Source organism: Pelmatolapia mariae, linkage group LG2 (assembly GCF_036321145.2).
Source record: "Pelmatolapia mariae isolate MD_Pm_ZW linkage group LG2, Pm_UMD_F_2, whole genome shotgun sequence".
In the NCBI taxonomy this organism is placed as follows: Eukaryota; Metazoa; Chordata; class Actinopteri; order Cichliformes; family Cichlidae; genus Pelmatolapia; species Pelmatolapia mariae.
In genome coordinates this window covers 26,146,601-26,164,368 of record NC_086228.1, presented here as the reverse complement: position 1 = coordinate 26,164,368, position 17,768 = coordinate 26,146,601, and the positions used below count along the sequence as shown (strand labels likewise).

At 40.2% G+C, this 17,768-nt stretch overlaps 1 protein-coding gene across 5 annotated transcripts; it reads left to right on the top strand.

The window, feature by feature from the left end:
* The first annotated feature begins 464 nt into the window (after nucleotides 1–464).
* stx3b (syntaxin 3b) lies at nucleotides 465–17,593 on the top strand. 5 transcript variants are annotated; one of them, XM_063496813.1, is made up of 12 exons: nucleotides 466–866; nucleotides 8,842–8,916; nucleotides 9,051–9,150; nucleotides 9,269–9,343; nucleotides 9,486–9,556; nucleotides 10,113–10,221; nucleotides 10,317–10,390; nucleotides 11,007–11,141; nucleotides 11,914–12,024; nucleotides 12,317–12,427; nucleotides 16,767–16,860; nucleotides 16,958–17,593. In XM_063496813.1, exons 1-11 carry the CDS (start codon nucleotides 837–839, stop codon nucleotides 16,842–16,844), a joined length of 969 nt encoding a protein of 322 aa, XP_063352883.1. In that variant the 5' UTR covers nucleotides 466–836; the 3' UTR covers nucleotides 16,845–16,860; nucleotides 16,958–17,593. The 5 variants fall into 5 exon arrangements, with proteins under 5 accessions (XP_063352860.1, XP_063352874.1, XP_063352849.1 ...); XM_063496790.1 differs by lacking the exons at nucleotides 12,317–12,427; nucleotides 16,767–16,860; nucleotides 16,958–17,593 and adding exons at nucleotides 14,041–14,160; nucleotides 14,465–16,759 and having other exon boundaries at nucleotides 465–866; XM_063496797.1 differs by lacking the exon at nucleotides 11,914–12,024 and having other exon boundaries at nucleotides 467–866.
* The last annotated feature ends 175 nt before the right edge of the window (nucleotides 17,594–17,768 follow it).

Here is a 17,768-nt window from a genome sequence, read left to right as displayed (position 1 = left end):
ACTTTTTACTTATTACTACATACCAGTGAAACTAATGACATCATGCTAATTAACCAATAATACCACAGAAAGCCCCAAAGTATAGTGAAAATTGGTGTGTTAGAGTTGTTGCCTTAGCATGTTTCTGGGCATACTAACATACTAAGACTTCCGTTATTACCTTCTTACCTTTATACTGGATCAACCAGGCTACTTGTTATTTAACAGCATGTTGTTAAGCTGTTGTGAGACTCTGTGGATGTTTATCTTCTGTGACACCATATCTTTCTCTAAATTCCCTCATAAGACAAAAATAATCACATTTGATTCCTTATTATATATTACTAAAAGGGTTTCCAACAAATCCGCAGGTTAGTCAGTTTATTATTCCTACAATACCTGAATGCATCACGAGTGCAGGTGGCTCAGGGCGTGGCTTCATCCCCGCGATCGGGGGACTTGTCTGCGCATGCGTTAGCCATAAAAGTGCGTTTTAGAATGATTACTGGTAGCCAGCGGAGAAACAGATTATACGGCTCCACACAACTGTTGTTTTAATCCCCTGAGCGAGGAGATTTAGCAAGAAAAAACACTGGCTTCAAACCCAGCAGCCATATTGTATGGAAAAGCGACGGAAAGACTCCTGTTTTCAGAAAAAAGTCGTTTTCTCAGGCACATCTGTCAAGACTTTTGGGGAGTTTAATTTTCTGCCTCACTGGCGGTGGGTCTCTGTTGCACAGCTAGCTTGGCAGCTGGCTGAGAAATTGAGAGATTGGGACTAGTTTTTTTTTAAACCCTTTTTGCACAATATTGTGTTTATTTCTTTATTTTAATACTGTGAAGCTAACCGCCTAAAAATGAAGGACCGATTGGAGCAGCTTAAAGCGGTAAGTAGTATTTAGGAAACGTTGAGTTTTCTGAAAGTGTCTCCTTTTACTCATCAATATTGACTCTGTACACTCCGAAAAAGAAAAACGACCATTTTAAGATGTTTGAGGTTAGGATTTGTAAAATGAAATTTTTATACTCTTTGATTTAAGCCTTTACCATAAATATGTAGCATATATAAAAAACAAAACAAACAACAATAGTGAGATATATGATGATGTAACTCATGTGATGGCTGTAGTGACATTACAGCTTGGATAATGATTGGGAATGGAAGTGCTGGGTGAAAGTGATCCAAGACATGTTTTGTGCTTTCACTTCTGAGTAGAAGGTTTGAAGTAGAGGTTAATTCTTATTAACTTGAACTGCAGCTCAACAGGTCATATTTACCCAAGCAATTACAGTGAAATTGAGCTTAATTTATATATCCCGGTGTATCGTGGCTAAAAATAACTTAGGTGAGTCACTCTGTTTTCATTGGTATTGATTAACTGTTGCTGGATAAAAGGGAGGACTTTATTATAGTTCTTGAAGAAAGAAGGATCTGGTCCCAGCACCTTGATAATTTGTTTATCTATTTATTTAGAAATGAAGATAATCAGACATTTGACCTATTCATCTGCTACTCAATCACATGGCAGCAACTGAGTGCATTTAGCCATGTTGGCATTAACAAGAATGGAGAAGAGGGGTGACTTTTTTTAAGTGACTTTGAGCGTGGTGTAGTTGTTGGTGTCAGATGAGCTGGTCTGAGTATTTCAGAAATGCTGAAATGATCTACTGGGATTTCCCCCCACCACCACCTCTAGGGTTTGCAGACAATGGTCTGAAAAAGAGAATGTATCCAGTAAGCGGCTGTTCTCTGGGCGAAAATCCCTTGTTGGTGTCAGAGGTCAGAGGAGAATGGCCAGACTGATTTTAGCTGATGGAAAGGCAGCAGTAACTCAAATGACCACTTGTTACAGATGGGCTACAGCAGCAGAAGACCACACCGCATGTAAATGGACTCCTATATAGCGCTTTATACAACATGTGACTTTTCTTTTTTCCTATGCTTATAAGTGCTTTCTAACTGCACACATACTGAACACTCATACTCCAATGGATGCACTGGAGAGCAACTTGTGGTTAGTATCTTGCCCAAGGATATTCAGCATGCAGACTGGGGGAGCCAAGGATCAAACCACCAACCTTCCGATCAGCAGATGACCTGCTCTGCCTCCTGAGCTACAGCCACCCTGGATGTCACTTGTGTCAGCTAAGAACAGGAAACTGAAGTTATAGTTCACACAGGCTCACCAAAATTGGACAATAGAGGACTGGAAAACGTTGCGTTATCTGAAGAGTCTTGATTTCTGCTGCAACATTCAGGTAGTTGGGTCAGAATTTGCCGTTAACAACATGAAAGCATGGATCTTCCTGCATGTCTCAACAGTTAAGGCTGCTGGTAGTGGTTTTGTGGTGTGGGGCATGTTGTCTTTACACACTTTGAGTTCCTTAATATCAACTGAGCGTTGCTTACCTGAGTATTGTGTTGAGCGTGTCCACTAGATCTTACTTCAGTAGAGTACCTTTGGGATGCAGTGAAATGAGAGATTCACAGCATGGACATGCTGCCAACAAATCTGCAGCAACATTGTGATACAATCTCCAAAAGTTGATTCTGTTCATCTGGACGTAGCGTTTTGTGGGAGAAACATTTCTCCCACAAAACGCTATGTCCAGATGAACAGAATCAACTTTTGGAGATTTACTTTCCTGGATGATTGAGAATGCATCAAGATTGTGATACAATCCTGTCAGGATGGACTGAAAAGAAGGTTTCTGGCATGCCATGAAAAATTAAGGCAGTTCTGAAGGAATGGGGTTCTAGCAAAGTGGCCAGTGGGTCTATATCAATAATGGTGCAGTACAGCGCAAATCTCCCACATTTTCACGTCACTTACCTCTCCTTTTCTGAATTGGGTTATACTGCTGCTGTTGTACAGTAACTCATGATGGCGTGTGTTGAGGGATGTTGTGTTGCTATAGCTACCTAAAACTGCTGGTCAAATATTTGCCGTGTTTTAAAATTGTTTGAGCTGTGGTATTCCTCACCTCCCCCCACTCCCAGATATCTTTATCACAACACAGTTGGCTTTACATTAAAGGAAGTACAGATGTAAGCAGAACTCGGCCAGACATGTGTTTATTAGCAGGCTGTGTGACATTTGTAATTTTTCTCCAGTAATACTTGTGTCTTTTCCGACTACCTTCACCTGCCTTTACTCCTGTGTTTCTTTATCTTCCCACCTTATCCCCCGTCTTCATTTCCCTCCTTGAGTTTCCTTTCTAATGTTTAACTTGCCGACAGTAATCTAGGCTGTGTGTGTGGGTTCATGTCAATGTTTGCTTACGCCACTGGCATCATTATCACATCACCTGACGTACTGAAGACCTTGGCACTTTTATAAACCATATGAAGCGCAGAATCGTAATTTGCTGAAGTTGTTGTACTGTTACATGTGGCAGCTTATTGGCCAAGCTCCACTTTACGCTTGTTTTGTTTGGCTATTTTTAGAGAAATACTGAGAGGAGAAGTTGGTAACCTCACTTGTGAGCTAGACTAACATGACTGTTACTTTCTGTTGTTCTGCCTTTCTGTTCCCTCATAGTATTTTCAAATGCACTTTCATTTAAGCTCATCTGGTTTTCAGTTCTGTGTTTTCAGTGACGAGCTGGGGTTCTGGTGCTGCTCTGCTTCCTAACCTGACTCAGATACTAGCACAAATCGTAAATGGCGTGCAGTTATGTAGCACTTTATTAGTCTTATCAGTCACTCAAAGCACTTTACACCCAGTGGTAAAAATGTAACGGCGTAAACATGCCGTCTTCATTGCCATATGGAGTTTTTAAATCCCTTGTCAGATGCTTTGCATCAACACAACTGCTGATGGACTAAATAGGCTTCTGTCACCACACTGCTGTAAATCTGACCCCAGGTCCCTGTGCTACTGCTTTTAAAGCTAGCAGCTCATTTTTAAACCATCCCACAGAAAATGCTGTTGCTCAGACATCAGTAACTAACATTTCTTGTTATTATGGATTTTATCTGATTATTTTCTGCATTATTTATCGACAAATTGTCCAAAAACTGAACTTCATATTAGACTGAGGAAACAACAAATCCTTACAAATGACTTTCCAAAATGATTTTCTTATTTTTTTTGCTTAGCTGTTAACTTTTTATTGATCATCAAAACCTCTGCTGTTTTTATATTTGTTTCTTTTTTCCGATTGGTCGATCTTGTCCTGTAGCTCTGCTGGTGCCCACATAGTTTCAACTCCACTATCCCCATTCTCAGCTGCTAACGAGCACGCAAAAAATGATGTTTTTTCATGGCAGAAACAAGCTTCCATACATGTCGCATTTTGAGGCTTAGCTTTGCAGCTAAAAGGAGCCAGAATCGATCATCTTTAGATGAAGGAGTGAAGTGTCGTGTTATCAGGTAATGCTAGCAAGCTAGTTTAACAAGTGAATCCTGATTAAGAAACAACAACAAAAAAAGCCCAGTCTTCTTGGATTTACTCAACTTAACACAAACAAACAGCAAACCAAATTCTTTTTGTCAGATAACTGCATTATAAATAGCCTAAGCCTGAGGTTACAGAGCCAAAATCTAGCAATTTATCACCACCTCGTTTCTTTTAATTGGCCATGATTGCAGTCAGAGTAACTGGCCCTTGGCTTTCAGTAGCTTAAAGATGTGAGTTGCTTATAAAGTTGTTTTTTTTTTATTATTCATTTCTTTGATTCCTTCTAACTTTTTCTGAAAATTTAGAAATGCAAAACTTAAAAATGGTGAATAATGAACCATTTTATGAAGGTCAGCGTGTTTGCCTCAGACTCTGTCGAGCCATTGCCTTGTTAAGAAGAATTATGCAACATGACGGTGCTTTGTATACAGAATGAACACAATGGAAAAGTTTGCATAAAAGGGAAAAAGAAATTGCTCAGACCGATTTTTTTTTTTTATGCACTGTTGCTGTGCTGCGTGTTTGATGTTTTCTAATCTTGATGTCCACTTGACCTAATTTTACCCACTGTGCAGCCATCAAAATCTTAAATGCAATCTTCTGCATGAGATTATAGCTGTCATGCTTTTTGTTTTTTTTATTCTATTTTTTATTTCTAAGCGAGCAAATCTAATTCACCAACAGTCTGGCTGGATTTTGGCTCGCAGCACCATTTAAAGCTTGTGTTAGATATTGTTTCTTATAAACCTTGTTCACCTGTCTAAACATGCCTCCCAAATATTTGACATCTCGCAAACCAATCATGAAGAGTTGGCCATCTCCCAAACTTTAAGCTGAAATGGTTCGTAGGAGTTTGATCCAAGAATTTCTGTGTGTCTTCTGAAGTGAAGTAAAGTCATGAGATGAGCAAGTGAGTTTATTGAGTAATGCTGTTAAAGTTTTCTTGATGACTTGGATAAGGTCACTGCCTCTGACTGTTCCTGTCATTATCACGATGTTTTTACAAGCAGTGGCCTGTGTGTGTGTGTGTGTGTGTGTGTGTGTGTGTGTGTGTGTGTGTGTGTGTGTGTGTGTGTGTGTGTGTGGTCTTTGGTTGTTTGGTTTGGTGCACACATCACTCCCTTTCCTCTTGTTTTTGCTGAATGAGAGACACTGGAAGGAAGTGAGTGCTTGGTCTTATCTCACAAGAGCAGAAATGCAGTGTGAGAGTGTGCGTGAGTCTGAGTGGTGCGTTTGATGAATAACTCTCCGAGAGATTCAAAAGCAAGCACTATGTCCTGGAAACTCTCAGTTCAACTACTGCTGTAGGTACGCCAGCCTGAAGCAAATGGTCTCGGCTACATTTGCAATTCAAATTTTAGATGAAGGCTGGAAGGTTAAAGGCCAAGTCTAAAAGTCAGCATTCGTGCAGTTGCAGTAAAAGTTACTGCTCAGAAGGGTTAATGATTACTTTCAATACTGATGAATCTGCTGATTATTCTCTCAGTTAATCATTTTTGTCTGTAAAATGTCAGGAAATGTTGAAACTGTCCAGAAACTGAGGACTGCAAAAGAAAATGCTTACTGTTTGAATATGACAGTGAAAAGAAGCACAACAGGAGCACAGGACAGGTGCAGCGTGAATGAACCGTAATATTTATTGAGCTTGCTATTGTAAATACTGTGTGTGAGTCAGCTGATATGACATCAGAGGCATCAAACCGATGACGTCTTAACATTTTCCAAGCCTCGACTTTGACCTGGGTGCACACCTGAAGAGCCAAAGGTTTCACAAATTAATTAAAATACAAATTCCAAAATGATAATATATAAGACGGTTATTTGTGAAATGGGCCTCTCCATAAGTAAGAGCCCAAACCTCAGATAATATACAGCAAATACATCTTTAATTTCCAACATACATTGTCATACTAACCTAAATCAGTGCTTTGAAGCTAATTCCAAATTTGTGGACCTCTGCAGGTCACACAGAGTCACCTGTTACAAAGCACAAACTCGGGACAAACGCCTGGAACAGCTCATCGGGTGTCTGATCAGAATATATTTAACTTAAAAGCAGAAGTAATTAGAAGGGAGGAAGCAAATAGAGCTGCTTTTTTTTTTTTTTCTTTCTTTCTTTCTCTCGCTTTATCAAACGCAGTCACGGCATGGCCGTGATGTCCGTTCACTCTGCCTCAGTTTTGTTAAAGTCAGCTTAGAGTGAAAATTGGTTGACATCTTGGAGGCTGCCTCTGGTCCTAGATGTTAAATATTCACTGCCAGTGCTTGGTGCGTGCGTAGCAAACCATCAGTGCTGACTTGTGTTTACTGCCCGTCACTTGTGACACGTATAGTCAGCAGCGTGAAGCATTCTGATGAAATGCTGGATGTAAACTGATTAGGGTCAGGCTGAGCTGCTAACCAGGAAGCAATTTCATTAGTATAGCTTTGCATGGAGGCTCACGGTCTAAACGGTGTTCGGTGGCTTTTCCACCCCAACCAGAAAAACTTCAGAAAAAAGAAATTAAACAGAAAAACTCTCTAAAATAAATGTGTAAAGTTGTAAATTAAATTTTAAATTAAACTAATTTTATTGTTTTGACTCTACTTTGAAAGCACAGCTGCTTATTATTATTTTTTTTATTTAAGATCTCGCATAGCAGTGTGATTTGAATACACTTCCTTTAATGTTGTTTGGTTGTTTGAGGCTTCGTATTTACCCTACAGATAGAGATATCCTTCTTCTCACTAGACTCCAGCCAGTTTGTTTAGCTTGACGTTGAGATGGGAAATACTTCCCCTAGCAGCACCTCTAAAGCTCACAACTAACCACATTATAATCCATGCGAGGACCAAAGTGTTGAAGTTTCAGGGTGTGGTTTTTATAGGTGAATACCAGACTTAACTTCTGGCTGGGAACAGGAACTTCCTGGAGTCTCCACTGCTGACCTAATTTTTTTTTTTTTTTTTTATAGTTAGCACCGGTGTTAAAGGTTTAATTTAAATATTGGTTTTAGAGATACAAAAAATAACAAGTGCAGAGTTTAATGGACTCGGACGTAGCTTTGAATTATTTAAACAGAGGTTTGGAGCCCCCAGGGGGATGCTGGGTGTACACTGCTAGTTGGATCAGTAGTTAAGACAGTGGATGGAAGATTGGTTTTGAACCATGTCTGGTTTGTTATATCATTATTTATTTATGTATTCTTTTTATCTATCTAATTGCAAATATCATGGCAAACATACTTTATTGCTACAGTAATATGTAATACATGAGAAAAGTCTCAGATGGGTTAGAGCTACAGGATGATCCAACTGTTATAAAATAGCTCAGTTGCATGGATGACCTCCACATGCCTGTTTGCACTCCAGACAACAACTGGGCATCCTCTGGATGTGATCCTCCCAGATCTGGATCGGGAAATCTGCAAGCTAGTCCGTGGTGCTGTTTGACAGTGTTGGAGGCACCGATATCGAGGTTATTCTTCTAAGACCCAGCAGTTCATTTTTGTCCTCTGTCGTTGACATGAGTCTGAGACCTCTATGTCAAGCACAATTTATGGAGTCTAAGGGAAATCCTGTGCTTTCCATTGATGTTGCATGTGTGGCGGCTGGGTTAACAGAGCACACGGACTTAATTTTCAAAATGACAGAAACTGCAGCTTCCACATTTTATGGCTTTGAGGGAGGTTAAATTATACTTTTTTGCTAATATTAAGATTCTGGTGTTTGAGCTTAAATTGTTTGTTCAAGTTGAGAGTCTTAACTTTGATTTGATTTTAATTTCAGAAATGTACAGTATTTTTACCCCTTGTAAAACAAAACTTTTAGTTAGTGTACCTTGTAGTGGACTGCAGGACTTACTACCTCACATTTTTCAACCAATGTCACTACTTCAGGACACATGCTTCACATGCACACACGAGCTAAGAGTTTTATTTTTTCTTTTATCCTGTTGATTTATGTAACATGCTGAAAATGCACTAAACTACCTCTCCATACTGAAATTAGGTTGAAATTGTTTTTCAGCATGAAACATGAAAGCAGGACAACGCTGCCCACAATCACCAAACAGGAAGTCCTCAGATTAAAGTTGTATAAACTCAGTTTCAGCCCCTTTGTCTTCTTGCAGGTTGTTGTAAGGCATTTTGAATAGTTAACATTTTACTGATGTCCTAAACAAATGGCTGGTTTTGGATTTAAAAATAAATTTTAGGGGGTTTTGCATGGACCTTTAATGCAGTGCAGTGTTAACAGTGCTGGTTTTCTTTCTGGCGAAGCCCCAAAATATGGATTAAATAATTAATACCATAAATGTGCAGCAAGTAGTCGGCTCTTAACCTAAAGACAACAGATTGACAAGGAAAATTTTTGGATGGGCTTGTTCTACATGAATAATGAAAAGCCACTGAGAAACATAGGGCCTGCGGGCCTACCACCTCACGCTCTTAGTCCTGCTCTTTCTGTTTATTCTTATAGGTGTGTGATCAAGATGATGATGACGTGGAGATTGCTGTGGACAACGCAGGCTTCATGGATGAGTTCTTTTCTGAGGTAAGTGCTGCTATGGGTGTATGTATGCACTGAGTGTGATTGTTTTGCTTCACTTGCATTCACGAGGACCTGCGTGTTCTAAGATGGTGAGATTTGCATGTGTTTGCCATTTGCGGTGTGTCCTTGTGTTACAGATCGAGGTAATCAGAAACAATATTGATAAAATCGATGAGAACGTGACAGAAGTGAAAAAGCTTTACTCTGTCATCTTGTCTGCTCCCACATCAGATCAGAGTAAGAAGTCACCACCAGCTCTGACATTTACTTCATTTTTTTGCGTTACAAAATAACACAACATTGATCAGGAAAGGCGTCAGCACTGAAAATCTGCACTATGCTGTATCCTGCACAGAAACACAGGAGGACTTGGAGGCGATCACCAATGACATAAAGAAGTTGGCCAACGGTGCGAGGAACAAACTCAAGAGTGAGTCCCGCTTCCATTTCTACATACAGCCTGTCATTATGAATAACTTGTATGTTTATTGGATTAGTAAACAAGTGAATAGTGGTGTTATATTTAATCAGTTCAAGGTTGTTTAAGTGAAGTAACTCTGCCTTCTTCCCAGCCATTGAGAGGAATCTGGAGTCAGAAGAGCAGGAGAGGGTGTCGGCTGACACGCGGATACGTAAATCACAGGTAAATCATCTCCTTCAGACGATTCAAGTAACCTTCTGAGAAAGCGCTTTGCTTGTAAACTTCCCCCTCATGCTGGGCGTTGTATGTGAGGTTGATTGTTTTCTGATGGTCTTATTTGTTGTATTTTAGGTAAAAGTGGGTAAACAGAGAATTAAGAGAAGAGGGTGCTTGTTAATACTTCTGCTTTAAGACTTTAATAAATGTTTGGCATTTCTAAAATATTCAATTTCAATCAATCAACAACAGTTGCTTCAAGGTGCTTCATATAGTAAGGTAAAGACCCTACAACAGTACAGAGAAAACACAGAAAACTCCAACAATAAAATGAAACCCTATGAGCAAGTGCTTTGGCAATTGTGGGAAGAAAAAACTTCCTTTTAACAGGAAGAAACCTCCAGCAGAACGAGTTTTGGGGCGGGGCAGCCATCTGCCGCAACTGGTCGGGGGTGAGGGGAGGAAGATGGGACAAATACACGTCTTTGTCTTCAGGTTTCTGCATTCATCATTTAAAAGTGTTACTTATAAGCTATTTCATTGTTATTCTGTTACCTCCCAGCATGCAGTGCTGTCTAGGAAGTTTGTGGAGGTGATGACAAAGTATAATGAAGCTCAGGTGGATTTCCGGGAGAGGAGTAAAGGACGTATTCAGAGACAGCTCGAGATCAGTGAGTCACAACGACACCAACAAAGACATCTGACGGTTCCGTTGTCGTCTTTGTCATTAATCCCGCTCCTTTTCCTTTTTCCCTTTCCTCTCCAGCTGGAAAAGCAACTACGGATGAAGAACTAGAGGAGATGTTGGAGGGTGGTAATGCTGCTGTGTTCACTGCAGGGGTAAGAGTGTGCGTTTGTGCACGTATATGCATTTTCCTTAACGTACCTTAACGTTAACTCCACCATGATGTGGTTGAACTGTGAAAGCCGAGTTGTCAGTTTCTCAGTAAAACTTAAACTGCTTGTGTCAGCTAATTATTGGCGCTTAGGAGTCAACCTGACTCACACTCAGTCTGTTCATGACACACTGAGATAAGGAGCATTGTGTTGTGTTGCTTTGGCTACACACAGCAGCTGGAAAAACTTGAAAATGGAGCCAAGATTCTCTGAGCTCACGTTGATAAAAAATACACAAGTAGGGAGGAATTTCTTGCACAAGGACGCACAGCTTGACTTGATATTTTCAGATACGGCGTCTCACATTCCTGTAACAAACAGGCTAGACTTTGACCTCACTTAACTGTTAAGGAGTCCAACTGCTGGGCAGGACGGGACTGTTGTGTAGTGGTGTCCTTGAATAGATTTTAGATTTTTAGGCTGTATCACAACAACTGTTTTCTAGCTTGGTGCCGTTTTAAGTGAATACACATTGATTTGAATCAATGCCAAATATCCATTTAGCCACCTGTGTTTAAACTGATGCTGTGCGGTAATGTTAAGCCTCTCCTTTGCACAGATTATAGACTCGGGGATCTCCAAACAAGCCCTGAATGAGATTGAAGCCAGACACAAAGACATCGTCCGTCTGGAGAGTAGTATTAAGGAGCTGCACGATATGTTTGTAGACATCGCCATGCTGGTCGAGAGCCAGGTACGCTCCTCTGCATCCACCTGCCTGTCATTTCATTCTAGTTATTTGCTTGTTCATTCATTGAATTCATCCTTAAATCCTCTCCATGGCCTTGTGTTCAGCCCTCATTGTATCCAACTCTTTGCACATCATTACTCTGTTTACTCTTTTCCAGCTGTATGTCTTTCCTTTACTCTTTGCGCTCTTCTGCCACTGTCACCTCCATCCCATCACTCTGCGTTAACGGTACCAATACAAATGCATTAGTGAATAAATCATCAAGGTCAACAAACTTCTAACTAGCTGGTACAGGGACATTACTGTTAGCCTCTTAACTAAATATAACCACATATTTCTTGTTGCTTGCATCATGCTGTCTGAGGAAAAGGCTTTGTAAGGTAAGGGTTGTTATGCACATGTTTCATGTTGTGCTGTGAGATTGTTTTGGATATTTTTTTTTCCTGCCACTTTTAATTCCAGTTTTACGTTTGAAAGTTTGAATTACAGAAGAGAACTAGAAGGGTGCTTCCGGAGCTAATTCTCCACCAAGGCTGATGTCCTGGATCTCTCTTTATAGATCTCTATATGAGGCTATAAAAAGTTATTCAAGTTAAAATTAAATGTCAGAATTCAAAACAAACCCCTGAGATCCTCAGTGCAGGTGTTGGCAATCTACCTGTTCAGTGAACATGTAATACCCCTCTAACCGGATTTATTCCTCTGTATTTAACCCAATCTGCTTCTCATTTCTGCTTAAGTGTCAGTACCTTACAGAATGTTGCATGTTTTTCAGGGTGACTTGGTAGAAAACATAGAGCAGAATATATCCAAGTCGGTGGACCACATAGAAGCAGCAAAGGAGCAGACCAAAAAAGCTGTAAGGTATCAGACCAAAGCACGCAAGGTAATGGCTTTCTTTTTTTTTTTCTTTCCAGTCATAGCACCAAGCCGCTTTTGTCTTTTTTTTCCTGCTTATCTTCTGTACACTGTTGCACTCCTCACTGTTTGACACACTTAAACCACATAGTGTGCCTACATATCCTCCCTTCACCATGTTTCTCTCACCCTCCCTCACCCAGTACTCGCACACGTTGCCGTTTGCATCAACTGTTGCATTGCTGGTGCTTGTCTTTTTCTCTCTCTTTCTGTTTAATTTCACTGCTATGTTTCTTTACCTCTGATGCCGTTTACATCAGGGTGGAATGATTGACAGGATCGAGAGCAACATGGACCAGTCGGTGGGCTTTGTGGAGCGCGCTGTTGCAGACACTAAAAAAGCTGCAAAGTTTCAGCAAGAGGCTCGCCGTGTGAGTGATAATCATCGAAAACAATGGTCAGGTTTCCCAAAAGCACTGGAGTTATTGATTTAATAACTTTGCGTTTACAAATCTAGTTATAGTTCTGAACAAGCAGGACAAAGATTAAAAATTACAATTAAACAGAATAACTTTGACACCATGGGACAAAAAAGCTGCGTTCTCCAGCCCGACTGATTGAATTAGAATATGTTCGGCATATGGAAATGTAGTCTGCTTTCTTCTGTCTCATGTTGAGCAGAACCTAATGAAACTGCACCGTCATGCAGGTGTAATGCAGGTTGTACAGGGTAGTAAACCCTCTAAAAAGTCCTTCAGGCTAAACAAAAACCAAAAAAATATTGTCAAGAAAGAATTATCTTAACTTTTGAAGTCTAAGTCATCATCAGTGAAAAGTGCTAACTCTGTTAACAAAATAAAAGATTTTTGGCTTTTGAAAATTGTTCTCTTAAAAGCTAACTTGATTTCAAACATAGAAGCTTGACCTTCAACATTTACATGTTAGTGACTCGTTAAATGCAGTTATAGGGGTTTTTCTAAATTTAGTGCCAGAGGTAATCACAGTCCACAATAAGCTGTTCAAGCAATAATAAAAAAACAAAAAAAAAAACAAAGTAAAGATGTCTCCCCTGGTTAACCTTCCTTTTCATGTTTAGACTTTCAGTTTACCCTGTTCAGCCTGACAGGTGCCCTTAAAAGATCTGTAACATTAACTCCCCTAATTTAGATTTACACGCACTGATAGCATTAACTAGTGTGGAGATGATACAGCTCCATTGGATAGCATACCATCAGTATGTGGGATGGTTAAAAACAAACAACCTGTCACAAGCTCTTGTGCGGTGTCATTTCCTGTCCTCAGAAGGATCCCGTCCCAGAGAGGCCTGCACACAGTCCTCAACCCCAACAATCGTCAAGCAGGAGTCCTGAAGGCAACTCCTGTTCACGGTTGTTTTTTATTTTCAGGTTGGGAATAGTTGGAATTCCTCTTCCACGAGAGGATGCTTTTGGGAAACCTGTTTGAAGACCATTCCCACCTCCCCCTGTGGTGACTTGTGCTCTCCGACCCCCTCTACCTGCTCCGTTACCACCCTGTGGCCTGTGGAACCCTGTGCTTTAAACACCACTGTGACCTGCCCAGCAACACGTAGCAGAATAAAAAGCATCCTCCCTCCCACCGACACACACACACACACACACACACACACACACACACACACACACACACACACACACACACACGCACAGCTTCTTTTCTTTCTGTCCTTTCTCTTCAGCTTCATCCTTACTGTGTTGATGTGCAGTTTACACATGAAGGCTGTAACCACAACCGCTGCTGTGTTGTAGGGTTGGAGATGTTGTGTGCTTGCTTCTGGCTGTTACAGATTGTGTGTGCAAAGGCAAACTGTTGTATTTTCAGGACAACAGACAATCAACCCTGAACCTGTTTCAGTCTTGTGCAATAGTTTTTGTGGTAAATAAGCCTCAAGAGTAATCGATGTTATCTGATACATCTGCTGTTGTCATATAGTAAAGACCTGCTGTCCTGCTGTTTTTACACTGACATTGGATCTGATAATTTATGTCTTAATTGTCCCCAACAGAAACTGGTGATAATAATTGTGATTGTGGTGATCTTGGTGATCATAGTGGCTCTGGCAATCGGGTTGTCAGTGGGATTAAAGAAATGATGATGAGTTATTTGAGTAAGAGAAGTGCTAAGGGTGAGTAATTGAGCAAATACCTGCTGTATAATGGGTGTGTGTCTGTTAGGCATGCTTTGGGAAGGAGTTTGCACTTCCTTTGAGGCTCAGTGTGTGTTTTCTTACTATCCAGAGGGCTTACTCGAGGTGTGTGTGCTTGTTTGAAGTACTTTGGGTGTGTTGTTGTTCTCCTGTTCTGGGCCTCTTGCCTCTGGTTACTGTTGTGGCGAATTAGTTCCTGCTGGTGTTGAGTTTGTGGGTGCTTTTCAGTTGTAGGTGTCCCATCATCAACGCTGTTTCTGTGTATGTTTCTCCCTCTCTGTAGAAGATCATCATTATTGCTGTGGTCTGTGCCGTGGTTCTTCTCATTATCCTCATCATCATCCTCACCCAGACACTATAGGGCTGATCGCTGCCATCATCTCATCATCTGTGTATTCAACATCCTCTCCATTATTCATCAGCCTGCCTGCAGAAGGAAAAACCAATCCTGATCACTCCATATGGGTATAATAACCTGCAGATATTTTCAATCGAATAAAACAGACTTTTGGACAATTGAGGATGCTCTCCTGCGAATGAGGAAACGAGACCAAAGCTGACATATGAGGTACATTGTCTATTGTACCTCTGTGAAGGCGAAAAGGGAATTGGGAAACAAAACACCACTTCAGTGTCACTAAACATTTCACTGTTCAACATTTGCTGCCAAAGAATCAGCTGGGAAGCGTTTGTCATCTGAAAGCTTTCAGAAGCACATAAACTCCCTGATTCTTTGAGCCTTGATATGATTTTATGATTGAAAATCTCCCCGGTGAATTTTCACTGCTGTGGGATTTCTTTTTGTTGTTGTTGTTGTTGTTGTTGTTGTTGTTAGGGTTTGGGGAGTTCCAGCACTTTAACATTTCCAAATGCGTAGCTCAGATATCTGTAATTATCACTGGTTGTTTAAATAAAAACAAATGTGAAGGATTGCACTTATGGGAACACATTTCATGAACTTACAGGCGCGTGTGATGAACGCTCATTACTTGCTTACTTGTAGCAGCTGAAATTTGATCCTTTTCACAACCCAAATCAAAGCTTTTACATGTATATACACAGTTACTCCTCCTGTTAAAGTGCTGTAGAAATATTTCAATGCCAAAGGAGTTTTAGAGAGTCTGGTAGTAACACTAGTGGTTTGTTTCCCATAAGTGCCAGAATAGTCTTTTAGTATTTATTCTACTGTTCTAAGACATGTTGCTTATGACGTCACATACAAATGGGCACTCTGTAAAGTATCCTTGGCTAGTCTTGTCTTACTACTGGGAAATGCCTTAACAGGCATATTTTAGGTTTTACTACTGAGTTGCCAGTTTTAGACACAGTCCTGCAGTACATCTGATGTTTGCGAAGGTGATAATGTTCAGTTTTTGTTTACACAGCCTTAGGATGTAATGGTTTGACGTTTTTAACATCACGGAGGCTGTATGTGTGCTGCTCTTTACTTCATAGGTGTGTCTAATATTTAGACTGTCCTCATTAGTGAATGTGGGGGGTGGGGACAATATTACAAACACCTCTTACTGTAACCAGTTCATCCGCACCACAAAGTACGTCCTCCAAAAAGCCCATCGAGTCTTAATGAACAATTTCAACTAAAATGAACATTATATTTTTATTTAAAGAAGTCATTTTAATGTACATAGAAAACTTGTATTTTCAAAAAAAAGATGCACAAGACGACAGGATTGTTGCAGGGCTGTGTATTAGATCACATTAGCTTTAGCAACGTGTACCTCCCTGTTGAATTCAGTAATGGTTGTCCAGCATCATTTCATTCATTTCATTTCATGTCGAGGTAAAGACAATCTTTGGAACTGACAGTTTACCAAACCAAAGTGCACAGGTTGTCATCCACTGGCTTTAACAGGGTAATTAAAGCACGTGATTCCAGCCGTACATAAAATCAGTACCAACCAGTCATGAGGAGAAGCCCTGGCATAAGGGAGTAGGCTGATTTCAGTAAAACAATGTTGTAACTTAAGCATGAATTAAATTTTAAACTGAATTAAATTTTTTAAAATGAGAATCCCACTGCATCATCATCATTTAGGGGCACAATCCATTTTATTTGAGCCGTTGGCACAGACTGGAACATAAGAGAAAATTGAAGCTTTTTTACCTGTGTAAATGTCAATGATTTTATCAGAAATTAAAGATTTTATGTGTTAAATTACCCAGTGTTTATTTGTCGTGTTTGACTTGCAGAAATGGAATCATGTAACTGAATTTTACACTTTCTGATGACTGCTCGTTGCAAAGTGGTGTGTGTGTTTGTGTGTGTGTGTGTGTGTGTGTGTTTTATTGGAGTGTAGTAGCTGCTGTCAGCATGTTAACCACAGTGTTGCAAAGTACAGCTTTTAAAGACTGGTGCACACGTGTCAAAAAAGGGGGTAAGTCGTTTCACCTTTCCTGTCTCTTTACAAACACAGTTACACACAAACCTCTATAACCCTTTGTTCTGCTTTTGCTCAGTTGTTTCCTCAAACCAGTGTCGATCAATGTTGATAATTGGGTTGACTCGCAAAGTAAAGCCTGATTCCTCTCTTTGTCTGACTGTGTGTTTCTGATTGCTTCTTCAGAAAAAGATGATGATTACATTATGCTGTGCCATCATTGGGATCGTTGGGTTCTCCTATCTCTACAGCTTCTTCTCATAAAAAATGTTTTACACAGGTAAAAGACAATAAAAACACCTGCATCAGCCTTTCAGTGCTATTGTCTCTGAATGCTTAAAGACTGCATTTCTTTTGTCTCTGTGTGGTGTTTCTAGGCACGAAGGATTTCTCCAAAAATTAGGAATATTTCCCTGATGCTCCTTGACACCCCCCCCTTCCGTATTTATATACAATAAAGTATTTAAAAACAAAAAAATCACATCCGTCCCATTCACTTTCCCTTTTATTATTAATTGAAATGTAAACAATTTTCTTGCTGTATGAAGTGTTTGAAATGTATTGTGTGTCGATGTCTCAGCCTGATTGTTCACAGCCAGGTGACTTGACTCGTGAGTTGTAATCATATACTCTACCGCCTCCTGGTGGTGCATCAAGGGAAAACCCCATATTTAGAGAAATTATCATTTTCAGGATAAAATAAAACTTCAGAAGAACACATTTTAATTTTCTTTTCTTTTCTTTCTTTCTTTCTTCTTCTTTTTTTTTTTTTTTTTTTTTAAATCTATATATTTAATTTTACTGTCTCGGCTCCAAAATGATCTGTTCCAAAGTGTCCAGTTTAGTGGTATTTTCTGGCCTGTTTGTCATAATTATGATTAAAAATGTGCGTGACTTTGTGTGTGAGATCTGTCTGATGGTGTTTTCCGTAACAGCGGCTGTCAGTCGCTCACTGGCTGTGTGTTGTCTCAGTAAAGCCTGTTATGTAATAAAATTTCTGTGCGTTACATCAAGTGCTGTGTGCGGCTCGCTTCTTGCATGAGGCTCAGCTGATCGCCTCTTTGCATGGAGGGATCCCGATGACCCTGACTTGCATAGCATCGGCCGTGTGGAGCTATTTTCCTATGTCAAAGACGTAAATGCAGCAGCTGATATAAGCACGACTTTGCATCCGCGGATGAGGAGCCT